At 44.1% G+C, this 27,500-nt stretch overlaps 1 protein-coding gene across 4 annotated transcripts in view; it reads right to left on the reverse strand.

Annotated features, from left to right (window-relative positions):
• The window catches only part of LOC122265003 (equilibrative nucleoside transporter 1), a 48,274-nt gene extending 32,376 nt beyond the window's left edge, over positions 1-15,898 (reverse strand). Inside the window, exons 1-3 of one of the 4 annotated variants that reach the window (XM_043034137.2) lie at positions 15,760-15,898; positions 11,908-11,992; positions 6,579-6,665 (exon numbers count right to left, since the gene is read on the reverse strand). In XM_043034137.2, the coding sequence (XP_042890071.2) occupies positions 6,579-6,665; positions 11,908-11,978 (158 nt within the window). In that variant the 5' untranslated portion in view covers positions 11,979-11,992; positions 15,760-15,898. Of the gene's footprint in view, positions 1-1,892; positions 2,023-6,578; positions 6,666-10,540; positions 10,696-11,907; positions 11,993-15,739 lie in introns of those variants that run through there. The other 3 variants (XM_043034136.2, XM_086555521.1, XM_043034139.2) reach the window with 3 other exon arrangements.
• Between the last annotated feature and the right edge of the window lie 11,602 nt (positions 15,899-27,500).

Raw genomic sequence — 27,500 nt, forward strand, 5'->3', positions numbered from 1 at the left:
GTTAAGGGGCAGGGGAAGGGAATGAGGGTTAAGGGGCAGGGGAAGGGAATGAGGGTTAAGGGACAGGGGAAGGGAATGAGGGTTAAGGGGCAGGGGAAGGGAATGAGGGTTAAGGGGGTTATGGTTATGGAAGTACAAAAAGCAACTTTATTTTTTTGTATTCGAGTACTGTCATGAACGAATATGAAACATATAACCATTGACAATGAAGACTACATGAAGAGGTAGGAAAGAGGAAGGAAACCTGTGCTTATGACTGTGAGTGCCACGGGAAAAGGCATCCCTACTGGCACAGGGGCACATTGTAGACACTGGGCATTGGTTTGAGTCACCTTCATCTTCTCGTTCTGCCTGCACATCCTTTACCTACGGTATTTTTGAGCAAGATGTCTGCTTCTTGTTATGTGCCATTGCTCAATAAAGATAGTGCTTGCTCTCTCTCCTGCTGGTGCTAGAAGAAAGTGGTGCCATCTAGGTTTTTGATGTTATGTTTGCTTAATATTATGGTAATTATATTAACCCATTGCATACAGGTGACATGACATATATGTCGGCATCGATTACGCCTGAGAGACGTGTCAACGCGTACATGACGCAACATCAGGATCTGCTCACATTTAAAGCGCACACACAGTCATGAAATATTATGGCTGTAACGGCACTACCTCTAGAGCTACAGGGTTCCAAAATCAGCCTAAACTCGCATTTTATAATGGATTTATGGAAAAATATTGTTTGGGCCAGTCTGCGATACCTGAAGGGCAGAGAAAAACCTTTCCCTGTCCCCCTAATTTTTAGCCCGTGCTGCTAGTGTCGTAGAACGCCTGCCTTGACAACCAGTTAGGTTATTAGGTGTCCCATTGGCAATGGGTTAATTATGACTGTAATAGTCATCATCATAGCACAGTAAAATAGCACAGTGATCCAAAATCCCCAAACATCATATATGTCATGGCGCCCGTTGTCAGGCCAAAGCTCCTGCGTCATGTATGTCATGACACCCGTCCACAATGGGTTAATAAATGTATTCTTGATGACACAAAGCCTAGGTAGAAATCGCCCAAAACCACCAAATCAAATCTACCAACTGGTCTAGAGAAAAATTAACCAAATCTTGTGGAAAAATGCTTTATTTGATCCAGTCTTTATTTTGAGATTGGTGGTTAGAGTAACAAATCTGAAGATTACAAGTGTATTGTACATATAAAAAACAAAATCTAAAGAAATATCTAATCAACCAGTGAGCTAGATGATACATAAAACATTAATCAAAATTTTTTACTTTATCTGCCTTGGTCATTAAAATCAAGCCAAAACAATAATGATGATAAGATTACCACTACCAAGATACAGTTCCAGTCATTCACATATGCTTTAAATATATATTCATAAATCTTCTGTAACTAATATAGGCCTAACTATATTTGGCTTCACTTATGGTAAGTTCTCCCATCGTCCTTGCCTTTTTAGCATCAATCAAGTACAAACATTTTGTATCATTATTACTTTTGATAATTTAGGCCCAAATTTAGATTCTAATCTTTTGTCAACCACATTTTTCATATGACCTTCATCACAATGTATGTTAATACACAATGCCATTCACATGCTGTACAGTTCAAATAAATACCTCTCAGAATTCCTATTAGCAAAAATTGCCAAATTTCCTAAAATATTTTTTGAAGAATATTAACAACTTCTATGACAAGTAACAAGATACATTGTGACATATGTAGAAGAGATATGAATGGGAATGAATATTTCCATATTGCAACTCCTCTACCTGATATTTAGCTATTACAGAATCAGAACTATATAATTCTAATAAAAAACAGACTCAATACTGTATCACTTGTTGTGGAATTAGTCTCTCATTGTGTTATAAACCTTACCTACGAGTGTTCACCATCACTAACCACTTCCAATCCCTCAATTAGTTTCAAGACTGAAATCAGTCACCAAACTGCTCCTCATTTGGTTCTTATCTGATTAGATATTCTATAAAAAACGAGGCATGATAAATCCTTAACACCCCTACTGCGACTCACACATGATAGTGTATTGGAGGGGATGAGTGGGGGCAATGCATGTGTGAATGTGAATGTGACTGTAAATATGAGTATGAGTGTGGGGGTGAGGGTGGTTGTTGTTGTTGTTGTTGTTGTTGTTGTTGTTGTTGTTGTTGGTGGTGGTGGTGGGTGAGGGAGAGGGAGAGGGTATGGATGTGGATGTGGATGTGGATGTGGGTGTGGGTGAGGGTGTGGGTGAGGGTGTGGGTGAGGGTGAGGGTGAGAGTGAGGGTGTGGGTGGTGGTGGTAAGGATGATGGTGGTGGTCGAGGGTGAGGGTGGTGGGTGAGAGTGGTGGGTGAGGGTGGTGGGTGAGGGTGGTGGATGAGGGTGGTGGGTGAGAGTGAGGGTGAGGGTGAGAGTGGTGGGTGAGGGTGGTGGGTGAGGGTGGTGGATGAGGGTGGTGGATGAGGGTGGTGGGTGAGGGTGGTGGGTGAGGATGGTGGGTGAGGGTGGTGGGTGAGGGTGGTGGTGAGGGTGAGGGTGGTGGGTGAGGGTGGTGGGTGAGGGTGGTGGGTGAGGGTGGTGGGTAAGGATGGTGGGTAAGGGTGAGGGTGGTGGGTGAGGGTGGTGGTGAGGGTGGTGGGTGAGGGTGGTGGGTAAGGGTGAGGGTGGTGGGTAAGGGTGGTGGTGAGGGTGAGGGTGGTGGGTAAGGGTGAGGATGAGGGTGGTGGGTGATGGTGAGGGTGGTGGGTGATGGTGAGGGTGGTGGGTGAGGGTGAAGGTGGTGGGTGAGGGTGAGGGTGGAAGATGGTGGTGGGTGAGGGTGGTGGGTGAGGGTGGTGGGTGGTGGGTGAGGGTGAGGGTGGTGGGTGAGGGTGATGGTGGTGGGTGAGGAAGAGGGTGGAAGATGGTGGTGGGTGAGGGTGAGGGTGGTGGGTGAGGGTGGTGGGTGAGGATGGTGGGTGAGGGTGGTGGGTGAGGGTGAGGGTGGTGGGTGAGGGTGGTGGGTGAGGGTGGTGGGTGAGGGTGAGGGTGGTGGGTGAGGGTGAGGGTGAGGGTGAGGGTGGTGGGTGAGGGTGAAGGTGGTGGGTGAGGTTGAGGGTGGTGGGTGAGGAAGAGGGTGGAAGATGGTGGTGGGTGAGGGTGGTGGGTGAGGGTGGTGGGTGAGGGTGAGGGTGGTGGGTGAGGGTGATGGTGGTGGGTGAGGAAGAGGGTGGAAGATGGTGGTGGGTGAGGGTGAGGGTGGGGTGGTGGTGGTGGTGGTGGGTGTGGGTGGTGGGGTGTGGTGAGGGTGGTGGGTGAGGATGTTGGGTGAGGGTGGTGGGTGAGGGTGGTGGGTGAGGGTGAGGGTGGTGGGTGAGGGTGGTGGGTGAGGGTGGTGGGTGAGGGTGGAGGTGGTGGTGAGGGTGGTGTGGTGAGGGTGTGTGGTAATGGTGGTGGGTGTTGTGAGGGTGGTGAGGATGGTGGGTGAGGGTGGTGGGTGAGGATGTTGGGTGAGGGTGGTGGGTGAGGGTGATGGTGGTGGGTGAGGAAGAGGGTGGAAGATGGTGGTGGGTGAGGGTGGTGGGTGAGGGTGGTGGGTGAGGGTGGTGGGTGAGGGTGATGGGTGAGGGTGGTGGGTGGTGGTGATGGGGGTGGTGGTGGTGGTGGTGATGGTGGTGGTGGTGATGGGGGTGGTGGTGATGGTGATGGTGATGGGGGTGGTGGTGGTGATGGGGGTGTGGTGGTGGTGGTGATGGGGGTAGTGGTGGTGGTGGTGGTGATGGGGGTGGTGGTGGTGGTGGTGATGGGGGTGGTGGTGATGGGGATGGTGGTGGTGATGGTGGTAGTGGTTGTGATGGTGGTGGTGGTGATGGTGGTGGTGGTGGTGGTGGTGGTGGGTGGTGTGGTGGGTGGGTGTGGGTGGTGATGGGTGGTGGTGATGGGGGTGGTGGTGGGTGGTGGGTGGTGGGGGTGGGTGGTGGTGGTGATGGGGGTGGTGGTGATGGGGGTGGTGGTGGTGGTGGTGGTAGTGGTTGTGATGGTGGTGGTGGTGGTGATGGTGGTGGTGGTGATGGTGATGGTGGTGGTGATGGTGGTGGTGATGGTGGTGGTGATGGGTGAGGGTGAGGGTTAAGGTGTGGGTGAGGGTGAAGGTGTGGGTGAGGGTGGCGGGTAAGGGTGAGGGTGTGGGTGAGGGTGTGGGTGAGGGTGTAGGTGAGATATGGGTGAGGGTATGGGTGAGGGTATGGGTGAAGGCATGAGTGGGGGCATGGGTGAAGGCATGGGTGGGGGTGAGGGTGTGGGAGTGGCAGTGGATTAGGGTGTGGGTGAGGGTGTGGGAGTGGATAAGGGCAGGGTGAGGGTGTGGGAGTGGATAAGGGTGAGGGTAAGGGTGAGAGTGAGGGTGAGAGTGAGGGTGAGAGTGAGGGTGAGGGTGAGGGTGAGGGTGAGGGTGAGGGTGAGGGTGAGGGTGAGGGTGAGGGTGAGAGTGAGAGGGTGTGGGTGTGAGTGTGGGAGTGGATGTGGGTGTGGGTGACCTAGTTGTGACCCACTAGCTTCGCTATTGTAATCGGGTGTCATGGTCTTCATTGGTGGAATCTGTTAACACAATTGGGTCCGGCAGGGGGCCGAGGGTGTTCGCTCTGCCTGTTCTCCTCTCTGTCTGAATTACTTTTCTGTGAGCAGTGTCCCTTCTCTGGCCTGGCTTATGTACACCTCTTGGGCTACTTTATATGCCAAACTCAGCCGTTAAGGGTGGCTGCAGAGTTAAGACGGAAGTGGACTCAGGAAGCAGGGCACATCAGGTCAAGCCTGAATACTAGCATATAACAATCAACTAATACAGCATGTATAATCAGTGTCTTAGGTCACATGATAACCAATATCAGTGCCTTCCAGTGTGGGTGAGGGTGAGGGTGAGGGTGTGGGTGGGGGGGTGAGGGGGGGTGAGGGTGTGGGTTTGTTGGTGGGTGTGGGTGTGGGTTCGGGTTAGGATATGGGTGTGGGTTTGTTGGTGGGTGTGGGTGTGGGTTCGGGTTAGGATATGGGTGTGTGTGGGTATAGGTGTGGATGAGGGTGTAGGTGAGGATGTGGGTGAGGGTATGGGTGTGGGGTGAGGAGGTGGGTGTGGATGAGAGTATGGATGAGGGTGTGGGTAAGGGTGAGGGTGAGGATGAGGGAGAGGGAGAGGGAGAGGGAGAGGGAGAGGAAGAGGGAGAGGGGGAGGGTGTGGGTGTGGGTGAGGGTGAGTGTGAGGGTGAGGGTGAGGGTGAGGGTGAGGGTGAGGGTGAGGGTGAGGGTGGTTGGGGGTGGGGTGTGGGTGAGGATGTGGGGAGGGTGAGGGTTTGGGGAGGGTGAGGGTGTGGGGAGGGTGAGGGTGTGGGGAGGGTGAGGGTGTGGGGAGGGTGAGGGTGTGGGGAGGGTGAGGGTGTGGGGAGGGTGAGGGTGTGAGTGTGGGTTTGTGTGGGTGAGGGTGTGGGGAGGGTGAGGGTGTGGGGAGGGTGAGGGTGTGGGGAGGGTGAGGGTGTGGGGAGGGTGAGGGTGTGAGTGTGGGTTTGTGTGGGTGAGGGTGTGGGGAGGGTGAGGGTGTGAGTGTGGGTTTGTGTGGGTGTAGCTATACATGTTGGTGCTGGTGTGGATGAGGGTGGTGTGTGAGTGGGAAGGTGAGGGTGGTGTGTGAGTGGGGAGGTGATTGTAGATATGGATGTGGATGTAGATGTAGATGTAGATGTGGATGTGGATGTGGATGTGGATGTGGATGTGGATGTGGATGTGGATGTGGATGTGGATGTAGATGTAGATGTAGGTGTGGATGTAGATGTGGATGTGGATGTGGATGTAGATGTAGATGTAGATGTAGATGTGGATGTGGATGTAGATGTAGATGTGGATGTGGATGTGGATGTAGATGTAGGTGTGGATGTAGATGTGGATGTAGATGTAGATGTAGATGTAGATGTAGATGTAGATGTAGATGTAGATGTAGATGTAGATGTAGATGTAGATGTAGATGTAGATGTAGATGTAGATGTAGATGTAGATGTAGATGTAGATGTAGATGTGGATGTGGATGTGGATGTGGATGTGGATGTAGATGTAGATGTAGATGTAGATGTAGATGTAGATGTAGATGTAGATGTAGATGTGGATGTGGATGTGGAAGTGGAAGTGAACATGGGCATGGGCTCAGGTAAGGAGGTGGGTGTGCTTATATTTGCCTGTATTTCTGCAGTAAGTAGTTTCAGCAAGAGGTAAAAGGCCTGCTCACAAGCTTACTTTACAGTCATGCAAGTGATATGTTTGTCTCCTTGCATTGTTGGCCTACTTACACAGTCCCTTCAAAATTGTGTTTCTGAAACATTTTTTTATCAGCATGCAGGCAACATAGTTACGCATGTGCAAAGAGTAAATCCAAAATGAAGGGATAAAGTTGTCAAAGACACATATCCTTCATGCATTCCTCTTACTAACTTCTAAAGCCAGACTTCGAAGACTGTTCACTCTCATTACCAGTTAATAGATATACATTCTACTGATTGCATGTATTAAATTTAAAATAAAATGAACTACATTCTAAAGTACTTACCGAAAGTGTGGCACCGCACGCTTGATCAGTGGGGTTTCATCTCCTCTCTCACCTTCCAACATCTCATCGTCATCATCTACTGGCAGTCTAGATAGGAAAAACAATTTGAAACTAGACAAGGTTTAAATCAAAGACAATAAGCAAAAAACTAACAGGTAATTACAACTGAAACTTAATTCATAATATGAGATACTTCCTCTAGATTTTGCAAAATATAGGAAAACTAATTTTAAGCATAGAGGTACACATCACAGAATCAGATGAGCACATGAGCTGAAAATATTGAGCACATAGTTTAAAATATTGAACAAACATAGAAAACAAAAAGGTTTTAAAAAAGGAGCAACAACTATCATTATTTCTGTTCCACAGTTGGGCCAAAATACATTTTTATGTCAATGTTCATTTAGTATTCATTCCTGCTGTCATCCACTGCCATACAACTGACTCTTCTTTACTGTGGGTAAACCCTCCTTATCATGTTTCATTGCTTTCTCTCTGTTTTTATGTATTCATAGTCAATTACTGATTCACTCTATGTTCCAGAGTCCTAATGCACATAAGTTATCTTTGAAAAAAAAAATTGTCTATTTTGTTGGTGTAAGTGCTTCTGCTAGCTGCCATTATCATTAACCCCAGCTGGAGGTAGCAATTACAGTGCCATTATCATTAACCCCAGCTGGAGGTAGCAATTATCCTAAGTTACTTCTGCTAAATACAAGCAGCACCAAAAAAAAATCTTACAATTCTCAATTTCTCAATAAACAATTAATAGAATTTTTTTTTATAAAAAATAATGTACAATAACCATTTCAGTTACATATCAACAATAGCCATCTTTTCCACCAGCTCAAAAGTGTCTATGTTAAAAGGTGGTGTTGGTTTTCTGTTGCTACACTCTACCCTGGGCAGAGTTGCTAACACTTGGCTCCACCCCATTCCCAGGAATGAAAGTATGTTCACAGTTGGCTATTTAACCCATTGCGGACAGGGTTAGATTCGCTTGCCCAATCTCCAGGATAGGTTTTATGTTAGAGCAAGGCAGCTTGAAGCAACATAATTTGAATCTTCCCTCTCTTTCAGTCACTATAGCCATTTTTGTGTTTTATTTTGTGTGTGTTTTAATGAGTTTAGAGACTTATATGTGCCATATGACAGGTTCTATCAATGCTGCAGTTGACCAAAATTGTAGTATAGGATCCATATTAGCTCATTATTTTCTTTATACTCAGTGTGATAGAAGTATTGCTGTTTTATGGGAGGCCAAAAAGCAACTTTATTTTTTCATATTTATGTGCTGTCATGAACGAATAAGAAACATATAACCACCTACAATGAAGATAACATGAAGAGGTAGGGAAGAGGAAGGAAACCTGTGATTGTGACTGTGAGTGCCACAGTGAAAGGCATCTACATTGGCAAAGGAGCACATTTTAGACACTGGGTATGGATTGAGTCACCTTCCTCTTCTCGTTCTGCCTGCACATCCTTCATCGGGGGTATTTTAGAGCAAGAGGTCATTAACTTGCTGTGTGCCATCGTTCTATAAGGATACTGCTTGATAGAGACCGTGAATAGGTACTATTCCAGGCTCTCTCTCCAGCTGGTATTAGAAGAAAGTGGTGCCATCTAGGTTTTGGACGTTAAGTTAGCTTAATATTACAATAATTACAGTAATTATGACTACAATTGCCATCATCACTCACTTCTTTCTCATAGCACAAATAGCACAGTGATCCAAAATCCCAGACTGTCATGTATATCATGACGCCTGTCGTCTGGCCAAAGCTCCTACGTCATGTATGTCATGACACCCGTCCGCAATGGGTTAACTTTTATTAAATGTTTTGCTTATTTTAAATGAAAATAAGCAAAACAGGTACAACTACCAAGTAACTCATAAAATTTTTCATTCAAATGATGGGAAGGGCTTGATATGTTTTGTTTCTACAAATTTTGTACAGATTACACATATAGATTTTAATATAAGTGCAATTCTTTATATTTGCTTTTATGTGTATTCTACAGACAAATATCATGTAATATTTCAAATGAATTAGCATAAATAAAAAATGGTGGTAACACTTCCAAATCAAGTAAAATCAAGTAAAATCCTACTTCTCATTTATCATTACTTGCTCATGATACTTCCTTCTAACAAACAAGATTTACTATGCTAATCACTACTTATGACAGCAAATGATTGCCTTTGCATGTCATTGCATTACAATTCCCTGTTAACCCAATGACAATGGGTGTCACATATATGTGACACGGTGAAAAGTGCGTCAATATATATGTGACACGGCACTGGTATCTGCTCAAAGTCAAAGCACGCACACAGTTCTGAAGTATTATGGTTATAACGATGCTAGCTTCAGAGCTACAGGGTTCCAAAACCCTTGTTTTGTGATTGATTTATGGAAAAATGCCATCTAGGGTAGTTTGTGCTGCCCAGAAGCTGGAGACAACACTTTCCCCGTCCCTCTTATTTTTTAGCTGATGCCTCTAGCATCATATAACAATTGGCTTGACAGCTAGTTCAGTTGTTACGCACACAGTTGCCCTATGTAACCATGCCTAGGTGTCTAAATCCCACCCACACAATACCTGACATAAAAAAGGTATCATGCCAGCAGAAAAGACAGCTTATATTCTCTATCTATGTGGATTAGCACCTTCACACTATGGACATCAGAAAAACTAAACTGCCGGGGCGTCATGCCAGTGTGACGATTTCAATGCAATATTGCAATCGCCCGGCATAGGGGTCTTCGCGTAGCGAGTGCCCCGTCGGGAAAGGGTTAATACCTAGCACATTCCATTGTCCTGCAGTCTTGCATAACCACATAATAGGTAAATACTTCTATAAATATTGTAAATATATCAACTCAGTACCATGTAATTAAACAAAATTATTACTTAAAGCCATTATGTATGGGAAGGAAACAACAATATACTTTGTCATATTTCATATGCTGGCACAATATGGCACTGTATATGGCACAATATAGGCATATATTATATTTAGGGTAATATATTTGCCTTGATGTATAGGTCTGCAGCCACTAGAGGAATACAGCCCAAACAAAAGGGCAGGAGGTATTACAAATTAATATATCAGATAAAGCTGTATACAGGCCTTCTACAAATAAAAGCTCAGTGAGTTTAATGATGCCTTTTACTTTTTTTTCTACTGACTATATTTAGATATTTAACCCTTGTTTATTTGATCACCAGTGAAAACAATTATATTTCTGAGAATCACTTCAATGATATTAGCATAAACTAATAACGTAAAAGAACATTATGAGTTTAAATAATGTTTCCAGAATACATGCAGTTTATTAATTTGTTATATGTTCATTGATTCTTTAATACCATTGTATTTTCATATTTGTAATGTTTCCTGACCAATGTTACATCAACAATACTTATATATGAACAATATTCTCCAATGTTCTCTACTAAATACAATTTATTTGCAAAGAAGAGAAGAAATGAAGATGTAGTTCATCATCCCTCCATGATATCTATGCCTAGTACAATGCTTAGACTTTAGCAGATGTGCAACCTTTATCTTACTATTTCTTATGGTAACTTAACCCTTTGCAGACAGGGATAGATTTGCTTGACTGGTCCCCAGGAAGGGCATTAGTGTCACCTGCAAGGCACCCTAGATAGGTTTTATTATAGAGAAAGGGAACTTTAAATGACCTATTTAGACCTTTCCTTCACTCATTATTAATACTAGAACCAAATTTGTGTTTGCCAATTTTTTATATTTTACTATCTTGTGAGACTTACATGTGTCATCTAAGTGTTTATCAATATTGTAGCTAACTAAAATTGTACAACAGGGTCTATATTTGCTCATTATGGGATATCGAGACTTGTGCTTATGACTATGAGTGCCACACCAGAAAGCAGCCATACTGGCACAGGAATATTGCAAACACTACCCACGGTCTGGATCACCCTCTTCTCATTCTGCCGCACATTCTGCATCACCGGTACTTTAGAGCCAGAGGTTGGAATCTTGATGTGAGTCATCGCTCTCTGAAGGTAGTGCTTGGTAGAGACCATGGAGAGTTCCCTTCAAGGCTTTCTTTCCTGCTGGCGCTAGAAGAGTGTGTTTCATATATGTTTGGGGTTTTAAAATAAACCTAGTTTGCTGAATATCATGGCAACTATAGTAATTATAATTGTAATTGGCATTATTAGTCTAAATAAAGTTAATACTCACAGTGAAATAGAGAAACACTGTGATCCACTGTCTCCTTACATATAAAATGCCATGATGACTACTGACACCAACATGTTGCCACCCATTATCAAGTCAAAAACTAATTTTAAGCGTTATATTAAAGTATTATACAACGTGATTAAGGATTATTACTTCTGATCATCACTTCATAGAGCTCTCTGGTAGTGCAATGGTTAGCGACCCTGCCTCACATCCCCGTGGTTGGCAGATCAAGCTACATCCAAGTTTGTGAGTTTCCACTGTCGCCTGTCAGTTACTGCCATGCTTGGTCATTATAGTGGGTAAGGACCAAGCTCAGATCAAGTCAATATTCGTTGGCACATTCTCTCAGAAGTCAGCACATGCTAACACAGGCATGCATATAAGCCCAGCAAAGCATCTGCTCTTCAAATCTAGCTTATCCTTATCACTTCATATGTCACACTGCCATTTTATTCAGTGTATCTGATTATGTTTTCCTCTAAATATCATACATAAAATGTAAGAGTTCAACCCCTTCCTGCGGAGGACCATTATACTGCCATACTGATTTCAGGAACAGCAAGGGGATATCACCTTGACGTCAGGTGGGAACATCAAAATCACCGTGTAAGTATAAAGATTACCCACCATCTGGTTGGATAAAAATATTCAACCCAACTGCAGAACAAGATGTTAGTTACTCTACTTTTCATAACTAAAAACTGAAATGACCCCTTTGGCCAATAAGCCAGGCTCTATAACAATTTCATGTCAACTGTCTTGTAATATCTTAATCCCTTTCCTTCCCTCTTTACCTCCAGTCTACTTCCTAAACATTTTTCATTATCACCTCTTTTCCCGGTGGTGCTAAAGGGAACTTAAGAGAAAACATGCATGATATGGAGAGAATGTATTTCACATTTGTTAGGCATTCTTAATAGTTCACCAACTGTTACAACTAACTTCAGATATTGTTTCTGGATACTGATACCAATTTCAACTAGCCTCTGGAACCATCATTTATTGTGTACAATTATCCCAACCTCTACAATGCCCTTCATGCCTTTGTCCTTCTTCTTCCCTCTCATCCTCACTTTTTACCTTACAGAAATGTCCACTTCTGGTCCTACTGAGCCTGGAGGTCTGATTCTCCATGATAAATCATCCCCCATGTTAAAATCTCAATCTGAAAAACAAACAAAACATTGTTACATTACATATTCTAGGAGAGGTTACAACTGTTACATATACATTATAATGAAATTAGAAAAAAAAATACTGATTGAAGTACAATGTCATATTCATCTAATCTTCATAGTTTATATTCAGACCTGTCTTCCATATAATAATATCTAAAATAAGAGGCATAATGGTTCTAACAAATTTAAGAGATCTGTACCTTAGAAAGCATGTTCACATTCTGGTCGAAATCATTCCCAACTGCAGCCACTTCATTACTTTTTTTTAGCATATATAAATCAAAGATAAACTGGTGATACAAAACTTAAAACAGCTGCATAAGTTGGATATAACCATCATTATTATATAACTGTTAAAACAGTACATAATGTAAAATAATTAAAGGGACAGCTACACAGCTACAGATCCATTCATAAAAGCAGATCAGAGGCCATAAGTATAACTACAAATTTTTTATGTTCATACACAATAAATAGTTACATATTCACATGCAATGCACTGTCGTTAGTAATTAATGCCTCCATCACTCTGGCTGTCCCTCTGAGCACTTTGCCTTCTCCTTGAATATATCCTATTAATTAATAGCTTTATCAATTGATGTGATTTACATCTAGCAATCTACACTTAACTGCCTTGTGCCCCATGTTTTGTGTCTTTTGCCTCTCTTTAGTTCATCTTTAGTTCGTGAAATAATGAATGGGCTTTATGAAAAAATGTGCTCCTTCACTTTAACCAGAAGATAACATACATCTTAACTTTTTTGACATTCATTCTACAGTCTTCAAGTCATTTTGAACTTTTATGTTCTCAATTTTTAACATTATAATGCAAAAGGGTAAGTCTGATTATAAACTAGTTACCAAGAATTGTTAAGTAGGCCTACCTGACTTTACCTGTTTACCCCATTCCTTGAATTCTCATTGAAAAAACATACTTTTTTCATTATTGTTGTCTTAGCCATTCTTATAATAATGACAACAATGAAAGTAGCAATAAAGTTGGCAATAATAATAATTGCAACAGAAATAAAGCTTTCACAAAACGTCTTTAGAAAGGGATAAATAAGTGAGGTCAGCTTGACCTATTAATTAATTTTTTGGAGACTAAGCTTCTGTAAAACCAAACAGCGCTTATCTCCATAGTCAATGGCTTAAAGCTACATAAATCAGCTTAAACAGCATAGTAGCACAAGCAAACATATAGTTTATAGAGATAAAAGTACATAATCAGTATATTGAAGTTTCTACTGCACCAATAACAGGATCATCATATATTGTTTTCAAATACTATCAAAATCTGCAAGAAAAAATGTATACATTTTATTTCATTTTATTTCTTATGAAATAAAAGGAAGTTATCAGCAAATATACAATGTAATCTTACTTCTCAGGTATGTCACTTACCTTTTACCTCCCAATGTTCCATAAAAAATACATCTTGATCAGCAAGTTTCTTAAGCCAGAACAAAAAAAACTATAGTGTAGATAAAATCTCAATATACATATATATAATCTCTACATAAATTTATATATCCAAATCTTTATCAGCACACATGAAACAGTGAACTGGGCAGTAAGCACACACTAGCCAATGGAAGGATAGATTACCGTGACTCAGTGTCATCAAGACATGAGGTTCAGCTAAAGAAGGGGATTATGTCTCTTGTTCCTCCTCCCTACTGTGTGAATGGAATATGAATACACACCTATCCATGGCAGCACAAGAGCTTGTGTGCAAGTGATTGGGTAAATATACATTCTACTCTAAATTTAGAAAAGGGTTTAAATAAATTGAGAATATATTTATCTAAAATCTTAAGACAGACAGATTACTAATGCTTACATATAATTTTTATAGATCAAGCCTGGTTCATTATAGTGAATGTCAACCTCACTAGCTATAGGTTGTTCTGACATAACAGACTATCACACATAGGAACAGGGATGTAATACTAACCAATTTTCAAATCAAGCAAGCAAAATTTATTATGACAGATATATATGAGAATGGGATTAGGTGTTGATATATGCCCACTGATAACAAAACTATGGTTTACAAGTAAAGAAAATGAAAATGGGATATTGGCATTCAAAGATTTGCATGCATATACTATATTCAAATACAAGAAATTATGGTAAATGAGTTTAATAAAAGACCAAATGCTTTCAAGGTATTATAATGATACTGTTGTACATCAGTTTACTGTTATAAAAGGAACAAGAGTAGCATATACTGACAACAAAACTTGCAAATGTCTTTGATCTTCCAAAAAAGTTAAAAAAAAAAAATCACTGGAGCTTGATCATTTGCTTGCCATGATAGTGGATCTTCCCTCAAAATGGCTTTTTAACCCATTGGTCGTGGTTTTAATAAAATATGTATACAGTCGGATGGCAGGTGGGGAGGTTTATTGGCCTTTTCTGTAGTAGGTGTAATTAATTCTAAACAATTATCATATTCTAATATAAGTACCACACAAACATTCATAAACCAACAACAATGGTCATAGTAATTCTTCTATTTTGTGACAATATGGTATTTACTTGGTCCATTATTTACTGGGGCTGAGCAAAAAACAGTGACAAAATATGAAGAAAATATTTGATAAATGTGTACCTTAGTGCCCACTTGGAATTCTAAAATAGAAATCACACCACTTGATAGGTCAGGCAATTTTAAGAACTTTTACTTTTTTAACATTTTCATTGCAAATTAGCCCTTAACCCTATGATGACGGTGCATCACACCCGTGTGACATGGCTAAATGCCCGATGACAGGGCGACACACCAGTGTGACGTTCCCGATGCAATATTGCATAGGCATAGGCCCTGCGTAGGGGGTTTCTACTTGTAAATAAGTGGAGCAATTTCAACTTGAGTGAATACAACATAACAATCTTGAAGATCTATCACCACACAACAGTGAACAAAATGGATTTCTCTCACCCCCTCTATATGTAGTAATTAATGCACAAAAAAACCATATGCCCCTCATACTGGGCCACCACATCATCAAATATGATAGGTAAGAAAATTGATGAGTATGCATTGGACTGACACTCATTATCTGCTAATCCCATATTGCAACCACAGCCCCTTGCAACCCTCCTTTGCCCAGGAAGGCAAACATGCTCCACATATACTCAGCAGGATTGAGCACAACCCACCTTGTGATAGGCCCTATGCTCTATCCTACCATGACATGAAGGACCTTTGTCTTCTAGGGAGGGGGTTGGGGGCAGAAGCAACCCCTTTACAAATGATTGGCTGACAAGCCACATATACTGAAGTGCATTTCCCTGTTGTACAACAAGTCCTCCCCTACTGCTAGGGCCCAGTTTATAGGGTATAGGGAAGTTTCCACACATCAATTCCAATATGTGTGAAAACTAGAATTCATCCTGTGTTATAGCATATGGTAATGCAGCTGTATTGTTAATACACTGAAGTGCTAAAGAAGAAAAGGATTTTAGAATTGTTTGATCTACTGTGTAGTGTAGTTAATTTTTCGGAATTCAATAGGGCACTTAACTATGCATTCATCAAAATGTCTAAGTTTATATTTACTTAGCTCAACTTTTTGTGTGACTGCGCGTTTATACATATTTCAACTTTCACACCAACATCTATCCTGTGGTCAATGTCGGATGTTCAAGACGGTAACATTTAATCTGTGAAATTACACATATAAATGACATCTCAACTAGAAGAGGCTTTAAAATACAAGGCTTACCTAACTACTCTAAAATTTACCGTTTCTATATGTATACAAAGCTGCCAGGACATTGTATAAAAGAGCTTGAATGTCCAAGCCTTGTTCTCCCTTTCTTCGCACTGACAGAACTGGACAATGAAAACACTGTGTTTGTTTGCGTGCCAGAGATGGTGTGAATTCAAAAAACATTTTATTATATTTATATACATACTAACCACTTCTTCACAGACCATAAATAAAAGAAAACTTAAGCTTTAGTTTAGTTTCTCATGTATTTATCTCAGAGATCATATAAACCTAAAGTACATAGTGTCTATCGTCACGTCAATGCAATCGAACGCTGTAAACAACAAAGAACATTTCGCCATAAGTTTTGCAGAAACTTATGTTTAATAACCTTAGATTTTCACACACACACACACACACACACACACACACACACACACACACACACACACACACACACACACACACACACACACACACATATATATATATATATATATACATATATATATATATATATATATATAATATATATATGTATGTGTGTGTACAGACACACACACACACACACACACACACACACACACACACACACATATATATTATATATATATATATATATATTATATATATATATATATATATATATGTGTGTGTGTGTGTGTGTGTGTGCGCATACACACACACATACATATATATATATAGATATATATATATATATATATATATATATATATATATATATATATATGTGTGTGTGTGTGTGTGTGTGTGTGTGTGTGTGTGTGTGTGTGTGTGTATATACATATACATATATATATTCATGTTTATATATATATATATATATATATATATATATATATATATATATATATATATATATATATATATACGCAGTGTCAGTCATAACCGCATTTCCTCCATTGACATCTTCAACAGATCTCTCTTCGCATCATTCTTAGATAACAAAATGGTGAACGTCCTAGTTAACAATCTGTTCCCAACTGTTATTTTCGCTATCACCAACTACAGTATTTGCGTTTGGTACCGCCCTTGATTTTTAAACATTGTTACTTGTTTTGAGTTTTCTTTTTATTTTATTCAGTTGCGCGTTCAGCTCGACTCGCCAGATGAGACAAAGATGAGCCATTTTGTGTCCAATATGTTGTTCTTTCTGTGACTTTCCAATCTAAATACGTCACATCTCTGTTACTCTCCGATTATCATCTTCCTAAACAACGAAAACATCTATCATCCCTCTCTCCTTTCCCTTCGTTTATTTAAATGATGTCTGTTAAATCCCCTTCTTCCAGACTCTTGTCCTCAAGTAATTTTTCTGTTTATTCCTTTCATCTTCCCTCCGCTTTTTAAAATTCCATCATAAACTTTTCTTATTTCGAGTCAGTAGTGTTCAGCCCCAAGGAGAGAACGTAAAACCTTCTACTTAAGGATGCACTAAATACATGCTATGTTGATTCATATCGATTACATTTAAGTAGAGCTTTCTATTTAACAAAATCAATATTGAAAAAGAAAGAATAAGTAATTACTCAGAAATGGATTATAGCAGGATTCTTCAAACTACGAGCATCTACTGATTTTATGAGTATAAGATTAAATCTGTCACTTTTCCGTCTATTTGTTTTATTTTTTTCGATGTCCTTTGCCTTGGGTCTACTGTACAGTGTATGTCACATCTAGTTCCTCATGAATAATTTCTGAAATTATTTCCACATTCAGATGAGTATGGTGTTGTGAGTGTCTTTTTGCATGCGGTAAACCATACTTTCATTCATAAAAATCAATTATCAAAGACAGTGATATACAGATAGATGTACGAACTGCTAGCAATGTAAAGTAATAATCGCTTTCGTGTTTTGTCTCCTTCCCATTCTCCTAGCTTCCCCGAGCCACTTCAGCCTGACGTAGTTCGTAATCAGTTGTCTCAATAAACTTGTCAAAGTCAAAAAAGTAGTTACCCTGGCACTATCGAAAATAAGAAACTGTCGTTCTAGTCGGCCGCCCGACTTGCCAAGTAGGCCTCATCACGTCTAAATCTGGCTCTGAAAGTGGATACTGATGAATGGCAAGAAAGAGCTGTCTCAAGCTTTCCTCCGAAACACTCGAATTCACACACATGAATTTTTGTTTACAGATAAATTCACAGATAAGCAGAGGTTCGACTCCGGGTCAGGGAGGTAATATATTGCTACGCCAGTGGGTCTTTGTCTCTGTGCGAAACATGTGTTACTAATAAACTGATGTAAGCTGGACAAACATGACGTAATGTCTGGGCAAGCGGCGCGGGAGGAGCGAGGCCAGGACAGACGCAGTTAGCTGCTGCCCCTGGGAAGACCTTGCGTGTGACCCTTGTGACCTGATATACTTTGTGTTGCCCTGTTATAAGCTGTATTGTGCAGTGTGATGTGCTGCTTTCCCCCCTGTATTGTGCCATTAGAAAAGTGTACGGGTAAATAACTAGTGTAAATAAAGGAAAGACGGTTATTGTGTGTTTATTTCGTGCCCTGCCTTGCCACGTGGTGTGGCCCCTCGTGGTGTTCTGGAACGTTGTGGTGTTCGGTGCCTCTTGGAGCTGTTCTGTGTTCACGACCCTGTGGTTAGCACGCCGTCTGCCTAGCCTGTCTTGTGTTGGTGGCAGATAGAGAGGCGGTCGGCGTAACATTGGTGTCAGAAGTGGGATTTGTGATAATTGAACAGTGAGACGCGCCGATTTATCATGGCGTCCAAAGATGGCGGCAGCCATGAGGGAGAGGAGGCAGGCACGAGTGAGGTGAAGCCGAGCCAGATGGACCTGATCACTGCCATGCTGGCCGGTATGAGGGAGGAAATGGCACAAAGGGCTCGTGAGCAGGAACAAATGGCTCGTGAGCAGGCGCAAAGGGCAGAAGAGCAGGCACAAAGGGCAGAAGAGCAGGCACAGAGGGTAGAAGAGCAGGCTCAAAGGGCACGCGAGCAGGCGCAGCACCTCGCCGAGATGCAGGCAAGGAAAGCAGAGGAGCAGGCGCAGCACCTCGTCGAGATGCAGGCAAGGAAGGCAGAGGAACAGTTCTGCCATCTTGTTGATGTGCTACAGAGCAATCTCGCATCTGTGAAGATGGAAACGCAGCAGTACACCGACAAGGCCTGCAACAGCGTGAAGAGTGAACTGCTGGAGGAGGTGCAGACTCTGAAAGGCGAGGTTCAGGGCCTGAGGGAGGAGGTGAAAGCAGAAAGGCGGCGTCACGAGGTAGCACCGTCGCACGTGGAGAAGGCAGACGAGGTTCTGGCAACAGATGCCAGAGTGTCAGATTTACTGGGGTCTGCCTGGGGTCCGTGGCAGGGAACCCCCGGGCCTCGCAGCGTCGTGTCGGAGCCGGTGGCTGCTGCAGGAGGCTGGGGACCCATCGGAACCGCTCCCTTGGGTACAGGTGGTGGCAAACTCGGACCCGATCAACCCGCCTTGTTGCCTCCCTTACTCCCTCCCTTCGGGTGTGCTAGTTTATGGCATGCGTTCTCCACCCCGCTGCCCCTCAATTTCCAGACGTTCTGTGAGGAGTAAGCCAGCAGAGTACGATGGGAAGCTGGCCTGAGAGGCATATGTCGCTCAATTTGAAATGCTGGCATCTGCCTAGGGCTGGAGCCAGGCAGAGAAGGCACTACAGCTGGTAACAGCGCTACGGGGCCCCGCGGTGGAAGTGTTGAGCCATCTGCCGCCGCCCCAACACGCCTCTTACACCAGCGTGGCGGAGGCTTTAAAACGCCGTTTCGGCCATCACCACCAGGCCGAGGTATATCGGGCCCGCTTGAAAAAGCGGACTCGTGAGCGTGGCGAGACCCTATCCCAGCTGGCGCAGGACGTGGAAGCGCTGGTAAGGAGGTCGTACCCTACGGCTGCAGAAGAGATGATCGTGGTACTGGCCCGCGATTTCTTTGTCGACGCATTGCAGGACCAGCAGCTGCAAATCTACGTCAAGCAGGCACACCCGGAGGACCTGCAGGTGGCGCTGGCGAGGGCCTTGGAGTTCGAGGCCTTCCTGAAGGCAAGCAGTGGCCTAGGGCCAGCTGCTCAGCCCCGCCGTGACCTCCAGGGTCGGAAGGCTAAAGTAGAGAAGATAGCGTTGAGGAAGGTGAGCCCGGGTACTTTCCAAGGCTTGTGTTGGGGCTGCGGTGAGAAAGGGCACAGACGTAGTCGGTGTCGGAGGGAGCGGAGAACGCGTCCTCTCAACCGGACGGATTCTGATGCCTTCCAGCAGTACTGCAAGGACTGTGGCAGGTCTGGTCACAACCCGAGAGCCTGCCCTAAGGCTAAGGAAGTGATACAGGCGGAAAACTCGGACAGGCTGGAGAAGGGGGCCGAAACCCAGCCGTCCTCGGTTCCCGGGCCCCGACTTGTGTAAGCTGCCGTCGAACATCCAGCACGATGCAGGTGGAGGGCTCAGTAGATGGGAAGCCATGCCGCCTGACAGTGGACACTGGGGCTGAGAAGACTCTAGTGCGGCCTGATATGTTGGCCACAACGCGACTACCAGACGCACCACAGAGACTGTGTGGAGTCACGGGGCATTGTGTGCAGCTCAAGGGGCCAGTGGAGGCTCGTATCGGCGTAGGCAGCGCGGTGCAGCGGCTGCCGGTGTATGTCGCTGATCTGGACGAGCCCTGCCTGCTGGGCCTTGACTACCTGACGCAGAGTAAGGCGTGTGTCGACCTTGGACGGAAGCTGGTGAGGGTGCACGGTGAAGATGTGCCCTTGCTTCCAGAGGTTGGCTGTGCAGAGGTAGTTACGGCTGAGCGACTGCACCTTGCCCCCAGGACAGAGTCTAGGATCCAGTGTCGACTGTCAAGAGTGATGTGTGGAGTAGAGGGCCTAGTGGAGCCCATCCAAAATCTGCAGCTGGCTGATGGCGTAGCAGTTGGGCGGAGCCTCGTTGGAGCGGGTGAGGGGTTAGTTACAGTGTTGGTGGCTAACTTCTCTGATAAAGCCCAGAAGATGCCAGCTGGTGCAAAGCTGGGCACTTGTGAGGAAGTGGAGCGTGCAGAAGAGTCGTCGGAGAGCGAGGAGTTGGTTAGTGTAAGGCCGTTGCCTGACTTCCTCGAGGATTTGGCGCATCGGAGCGCCGGTAACCTGATGGAGGCACAGACAGAGAAGATGTGCCACATCCTGGCTCAGTATGCAGATGTGTTTAGCAGGGGTGACTTGGACTTGGGCCGCACAGGATTGGTGAAGCACTGCATTAACACTGGAAGTAGTTTGCCCATCAAGAGCCCCCCGATGTATTGCACCAGCCAGGCAAGAAGAGATTCAGCGCACTGTCAATGAGCTGGCGGCGCAGTGGGTGATTGAACGGTCAGACAGTCCATGGTCATCAGCAGTAGTCCTGATGAAGAAAAAGGACGGTACACAACGCTTCTGTGTGGACTACCGTGCACTGAATGACATGACTGTCAAGGACTCATACCCCTTGCCGAGAATTGATGACACACTCGATGCATTGGTAGGGGCCAAGTGGTTCTCCACACTCGACCTGAAGTCGGGTTATCATCAGGTGGAGATGGCGGAAGAGGACAAGCCAAAGACTGCCTTTTCCTTCGGGCAGGGCCTGTGGCAATTCAACGTCATGCCCTTTGGTCTCTGCAATGCCCCTGGTTGTTTCGAGCGTCTGATGGAGAGGGTATTGGATGGCCTGCAGTGGAAGACGGCTCTTGTTTACATTGATGACGTCATCGTCTTCGGAAGCACCTTCGAGGAGGAACTGGAGCGGCTGGAGGAGGTACTACAGCGGTTGAGGAAGGCCAACCTCAAACTCAGCCCCAAGAAATGCTCGATGTTCCAGCATGAGGTGCCATTTCTGGGGCATGTCGTCAGTCAAGATGGTGTGCGCACCGACCCACAGAAGGTGGCAGTGGTGAAGAAGTGGCCGGTTCCCACCAATGTGGCAGAAGTCAGGAGCTACCTGGGCCTGTGCACGTACTACCGCCGCTTTGTACAGGACTTCGCCAGCGTAGCGGCTCCTCTCCACCGACTTACACGAAAAGGGGCATTTGACAACCTGAAGAAGGCCCTGGTGGAAGCACCGGTCTTGCCCTATCCGGACCCGAAGCTCCCTTACCTGTTGGACACCGACGCCAGTGCAGAGGGCATCGGGCAGTTTTGTCACAGGTAAGGAGTATGTCGTGGCCTACTACAGTGCCAAGTTCAGCAGGCCTGAACGCAACTATTGTGTGACAAGGAAAGAGTTGCTGGCAGTCGTGAAGAGTCTCGAGCACTTTCACCCGTATCTCTATGGTGCCGAGTTCACCATCCGGACCGACCATGCTGCTCTACAGTGGTTGAAGTCGCTGAAGGTAGCAGAGGGTCAGCTCGCAAGGTGGTTAGGGCGCCTTGAGCAGTACAACTACCACATCGTCCACCGCCCGGGTCGTGTCCATTGCAATGCTGACAGCCTGAGTCGACGCCCGTGTGAGGCTAGTTGCTCACACTGTATCCAGAAGGACTCTGATCCTGTGTGTCTCCGTCTACAGGTGCTGGGATGCGCCACTAAAGGGGATGATGAGTGGCGTAAGGCACAACGTGAGGATTCTGACCTTGCTCCCATTGTCCGGTGGCTTGAGGCTCTCAGTGGACGCCCCAGTTGGGAGGCTGTGGCTGCGGAGAGCCCCACCACCAAGTGTCTAGTGGACCAGTGGGAAACATTACGAGTGGATCAAAGCGGTGTGTTAGTGAAGCGCTGGGTGCCGTTGAGTGAAGTGGACAGTGACACGTGGGTAGTTGTAGTACCCAGGGCCATGCGTGCTGAGTTACTGAGGGAATTGCATGCCGGAGTTACCAGTGGCCACTTGGGTGAGAAAAAGACCCTGAGCCGTCTCCGTCAACGCTTCTACTGGGTGGGCATGAGAAGTGACGTGTCTGAGTGGTGTAGAGCGTGTGACGTGTGCAGTGCAAAGAAGGGCCCCGCTAGAAAGAACCGGGCCCCATTACAGGTGTACTGTGTGGGAGCACCCATGGAACGGGTGGCAGTGGACATTGCTGGTCCGCTGCCTCTCACGCCACAGGGGAACCGATACATCTGTGTGGTAATGGACTATTTTTCAAAGTGGCCTGAGGCATATGCACTACCCAACCACGAGGCCGAGACCGTGGCTGGCGTGTTAGTGAATGAATTCATTACCCGTTTTGGTGTGCCTTCTGAACTGCACTCTGACCAAGGGCGTGAGTTTGAGTCACGAGTGTTCCGTGAGTGTTGTGAGCTGTTAGGAGTGCGCAAGACACGGACGACACCTCTCCATCCACAGTCCGATGGTATGGTGGAGCGGTTTAACCGGACCCTTGCTCAACAGTTAGCCAAATATTGCAAGGAAAGTCAGGAAGACTGGGACGTCAAGCTGCCCGCCATGCTCATGGCCTACCGGTCTGCTGTGCACGAGGTAACAGACTTCACACCTGCCCGACTCATGTTTGGCCGTGAGCTCAGGCTACCAGTGGATTTGGCCACAGGGCGGCCACCCGATGTGAACTTGCCAACTGTCACCTCCAGCTATGCAGCGGCACTGCAGGAGAACCTGGCGGAGGTGCACCGACGAGTGCGTGGCAAGCTCAAGGTAGCTGGCCAAGCCATGAAGGAGACTTACGACCGGCGCATGAGGGAAGTGAGGTACAATGTAGGTGACAGAGTGTGGTTGCATAACCCGCGTCGGAAGCGAGGGCTCTCGCCGAAGCTACAGAGCCCCTGGGATGGACCGTACACGGTGGTAGCGGCCCTCTCTGATGTCACCTATCGAATTCGCAGAGGGCGAAAGCGACCGTCTGTTGTCCACGTGGACCGGCTGTGGCGTTACCATGGGCCAGGAAGTTACTCCTGGGGCCATGGTGAAAAAGATGACGTAAACCCCAGTAGCGGCGATGAGGACGTGGCGGACGCTGACCCAGATGAGGACGAGCATTTGGACGGTGAGGGCGATGCAACAGACGTCAATGGTGACCATGAGCCAGGTATTGGGGCAGGAGATACTCCTCTGAGTGCCACTGCCAATTTGCCGCCGCCCACACCTCCACCAGAGCGACCCCAGCGAGAGCGAAGAAAGCCGGGCTGGATGAAAGATTTTTATGTTGTTTCTGAGACCTAATTACCATTACGTTTTCTTTTGTTTTGAAAGAATTTTATTTGTTTTTGAGGAATGAATTTCTTTATGTTTTCTGTTGTTTATTTCATGTTTAGGCATGTCAGAGCAGACGGGTCGTCTGCTTGATAGGGGGGGATAGTGCTACGCCAGTGGGTCTTTGTCTCTGTGCGAAACATGTGTTACTAATAAACTGATGTAAGCTGGACAAACATGACGTAATGTCTGGGCAAGCGGCGCGGAAGGAGCGAGGCCAGGACAGACGCAGTTAGCTGCTGCCCCTGGGAAGACCTCGCGTGTGACCCTTGTGACCTGATATACTTTGTGTTGCCCTGTTATAAGCTGTATTGTGCAGTGTGATGTGCTGCTTTCCCCCCTGTATTGTGCCATTAGAAAAGTGTACGGGTAAATAACTAGTGTAAATAAAGGAAAGACGGTTATTGTGTGTTTATTTCGTGCCCTGCCTTGCCACGTGGTGTGGCCCCTCGTGGTGTTCTGGAACGTTGTGGTGTTCGGTGCCTCTTGGAGCTGTTCTGTGTTCACGACCCTGTGGTTAGCACGCCGTCTGCCTAGCCTGTCTTGTGTTGGTGGCAGATAGAGAGGCGGTCGGCGTAACAATATATATATATATATATATATATATATATATATATATATATATATATATAAACACACACACACACATAGCAGAACTTAAATGTTCAATTTCAAATCCACCTTCAAAGGAAGACCATGAAGGATTCTCAAAACCAACGGTTCGTGCGAAACAAAAAAAAAAGAAAAAAAAAACTAAGTGGGAAAGCGGTTTCCCAGCGAACTCAGTAGCATAGTCTGGTATACCGGAGGTCGGCAACCCTTGGCACGGGATTAAGTATGGCATGCCACGAGCATATACAAAAACGATAGTAGTAATAATGATAACGATTATAATGATATTACTAAACCTGATAATAATAATAATGATAACAACAACAACAATGATGATAATAACTATGATTTATAGAAAACGGGGAAGGGGAAGAAAGAAAGTAGTATTATATTTGAGTGGGTCTACTACTTTTTTGTATCATGAATGAGTAGTGTATAATTTCAAAATGGATGTCTTTGTTTACATATGTGTAATATCACTTATTCTAAAGTTCAATGCAACAGACAGGAGGTCATAATTGACATGCGAGGGGTAGAAAACTATAAATCTGTACGGCATCGGCACACTACATACAAAAGGTTGCTGACGTCTGTAATGTATGTTTATCAAAGGTATTAAACGGGCATAGATTTTAGCTGAAATGACTATTAAAGAGGACTAGGGCCTTAACGTAGTAATGTCCAATCTTCGTATTCCATTTAGGACAGAGCGATACTAGTAGTCCATAGCAATACAAAGGTTTGTCCGCGTTTGTGTCCAGAGAGAGGGTCGTACGGTAGTTAGGTATATGAGTATCAGGCGGTAAGAAAGGCTGACAAATAGCACTGGAGGTGGAGGAGGAGTCAAATAGGGTTTGGTCATGCAGTGAAAAAAATCCAATGAAGTGAAAAATGATCACAAGGGAAATACATCTTACATATTTTTCTCATATCTAAGCGATTAGCTGTACGTGCTGGAATGTGTTTATATTTCTGGTTTTCAGCTTGTAATTTCACATCTATAGCAACCAGTGAATAGTGAGCTTTGCTATTGCTATCAATAATGTTATTACTACCATCATTATCATTACTGCAATTGCCTTAGTTTTACGCTCTATATTTTATTGTTGTGTTACTATTACTTTTATTGTGTTTAGTAGTAATTTGATTACAATGGAAGTTATTTACTTTGCATTGTATTTATCAGTAGCTTTACTTGTTTTGCAATTATCATTGGTATCATGAATAAGATTTACCATATAAGCATATGTATTGTTGTTATCATTATCATTATTATTAGTAGTACCATCATTATCATTATTAATGTGATTGTTACTATCAGCATCGTTAACATTATCCTTATTAATATCATTATTATCAAACTTATTATTATTTTATTACCATTATCATTATTAAAAGCCGTGGTTATAAATACTATTGCTTTTATGAAAAAAATATAATTGAGATTTCAACTATTACTTTTGTATTTGTCACTATCACTAATATCTTCCATGCTATCATCTTTTGCGTTTCCTTTTACTTTATGGCGTTAGTTTCAGCATCAAAATTGTGAATAAAACTAAAGTGAAAATCTTCATGAGAATTATCACCATTGCAAAAGCAAGTGCAATACCCTTACCGGTCTATTATCCGTACCCTCACTGCTCGTAATATTAACATTGCTGCGAATTCCATTATTCTGTTCTGTTTTGACTTTATAATCTTATGTTTACCATAGTCTAAAGATAGCAAGCTGCCACAAGAAACAGAAAATGGGTCTATAATGATAAGGATAAACTAGTTTTACGGAACAGAAGCTTCGCTGGGCTTACATGCACTGAGGCGAGCCCGCCTGTGTCAGCTTGTGCTGACTCGTGTGAGAGAGTGCCAACTAGTGTTGACTCGACCTGAGCTTAGTTCCTTACCCAGCGTGATGCCCAGACACGGCGGTGACCGCCAGGATACAGAAAATGGAACGATAGTTTATAAAGGAAGATGCACTAGCATTACAACAATGAAATTACTTTAGATTATAAAATGTTTATGTCCCATGTAAGATTTTGCATTCGAGAATATTATGTAGTAATTAATAATTTGCATTTCAATAAACACGTTTCTATCCTCATAACCATTTCCAATGATATGATCTGTATGTCATGGGAAATGGCCGTCTGGTAATGCAATGGATAGCGCGCCGGCCTCACATCCCAGTGGTCGGCAGATTGAGCCCCGTCCAAACTAGTGAGTTTCCACTATTGCCTGGCAGTTACTGCCGTGCCTGGTCATCGCGATGGGTAAGGACCAAGCTCAGATCAAGTCAACATTCGTTGGCACACGCTCTCAAGAATCAGCAAACGCTGACACAGGCGGGCTCCCCTCAGTGCATATAAGCCCGGCGAAATACCTGTTCCGCAAATCTAGCTTATCCGTATTGTGGGGAAATGAAGTATCCAAACTACTGCATTTTTTGGTTCCCTTTGCTATGAAGACTAAATACAACGTCGGGAATAGAATTCAAGCCATTTTCTGTGCCGTATCAGACGAGCATGCCGAACAACTGCTATTTTTTAAATGCTTTTCCAGACTTCAGACCAAGGTGTCGCATTCCAAAGAAAAAAGGGATAAAAAGCGAACCCATTTGTACAGTGAGATTGATGCCAGTGTTGTGAAAATAGGAAAAGTGTACAAAAGCGAGGATTGGAATATAGATGCTGCCAGTATGATGCCCATGCTCCCGCGAAAGAAACTCATGTTATCCATGCTGGCAGGGTCTTTATAAACCTTGAGTCATGCATCAATAATATTGTGTAGTTTGAACCCAAAGTCCAATAAATAGTTTTCTTTGTCTTTAATCTAACTGTTTAATGGTAAATATGTGACGAGTAATCCTGCTATAAGAAATTATTGAAAAAAGTGTGATGGATCTAATGACAACCCCATCCACCGCAGAGAAAATACAACGCATGAGAGAAATATTGAAATGTCCATTGCTATCAGAACCTACAGCACAAATTGGAAAGTATTTTATAGA

Source organism: Penaeus japonicus, unplaced genomic scaffold (assembly GCF_977035675.1).
Source record: "Penaeus japonicus unplaced genomic scaffold, GWHDUDI00000001_assembly GWHDUDI00000031, whole genome shotgun sequence".
Taxonomy (NCBI): domain Eukaryota; kingdom Metazoa; phylum Arthropoda; class Malacostraca; order Decapoda; family Penaeidae; genus Penaeus; species Penaeus japonicus.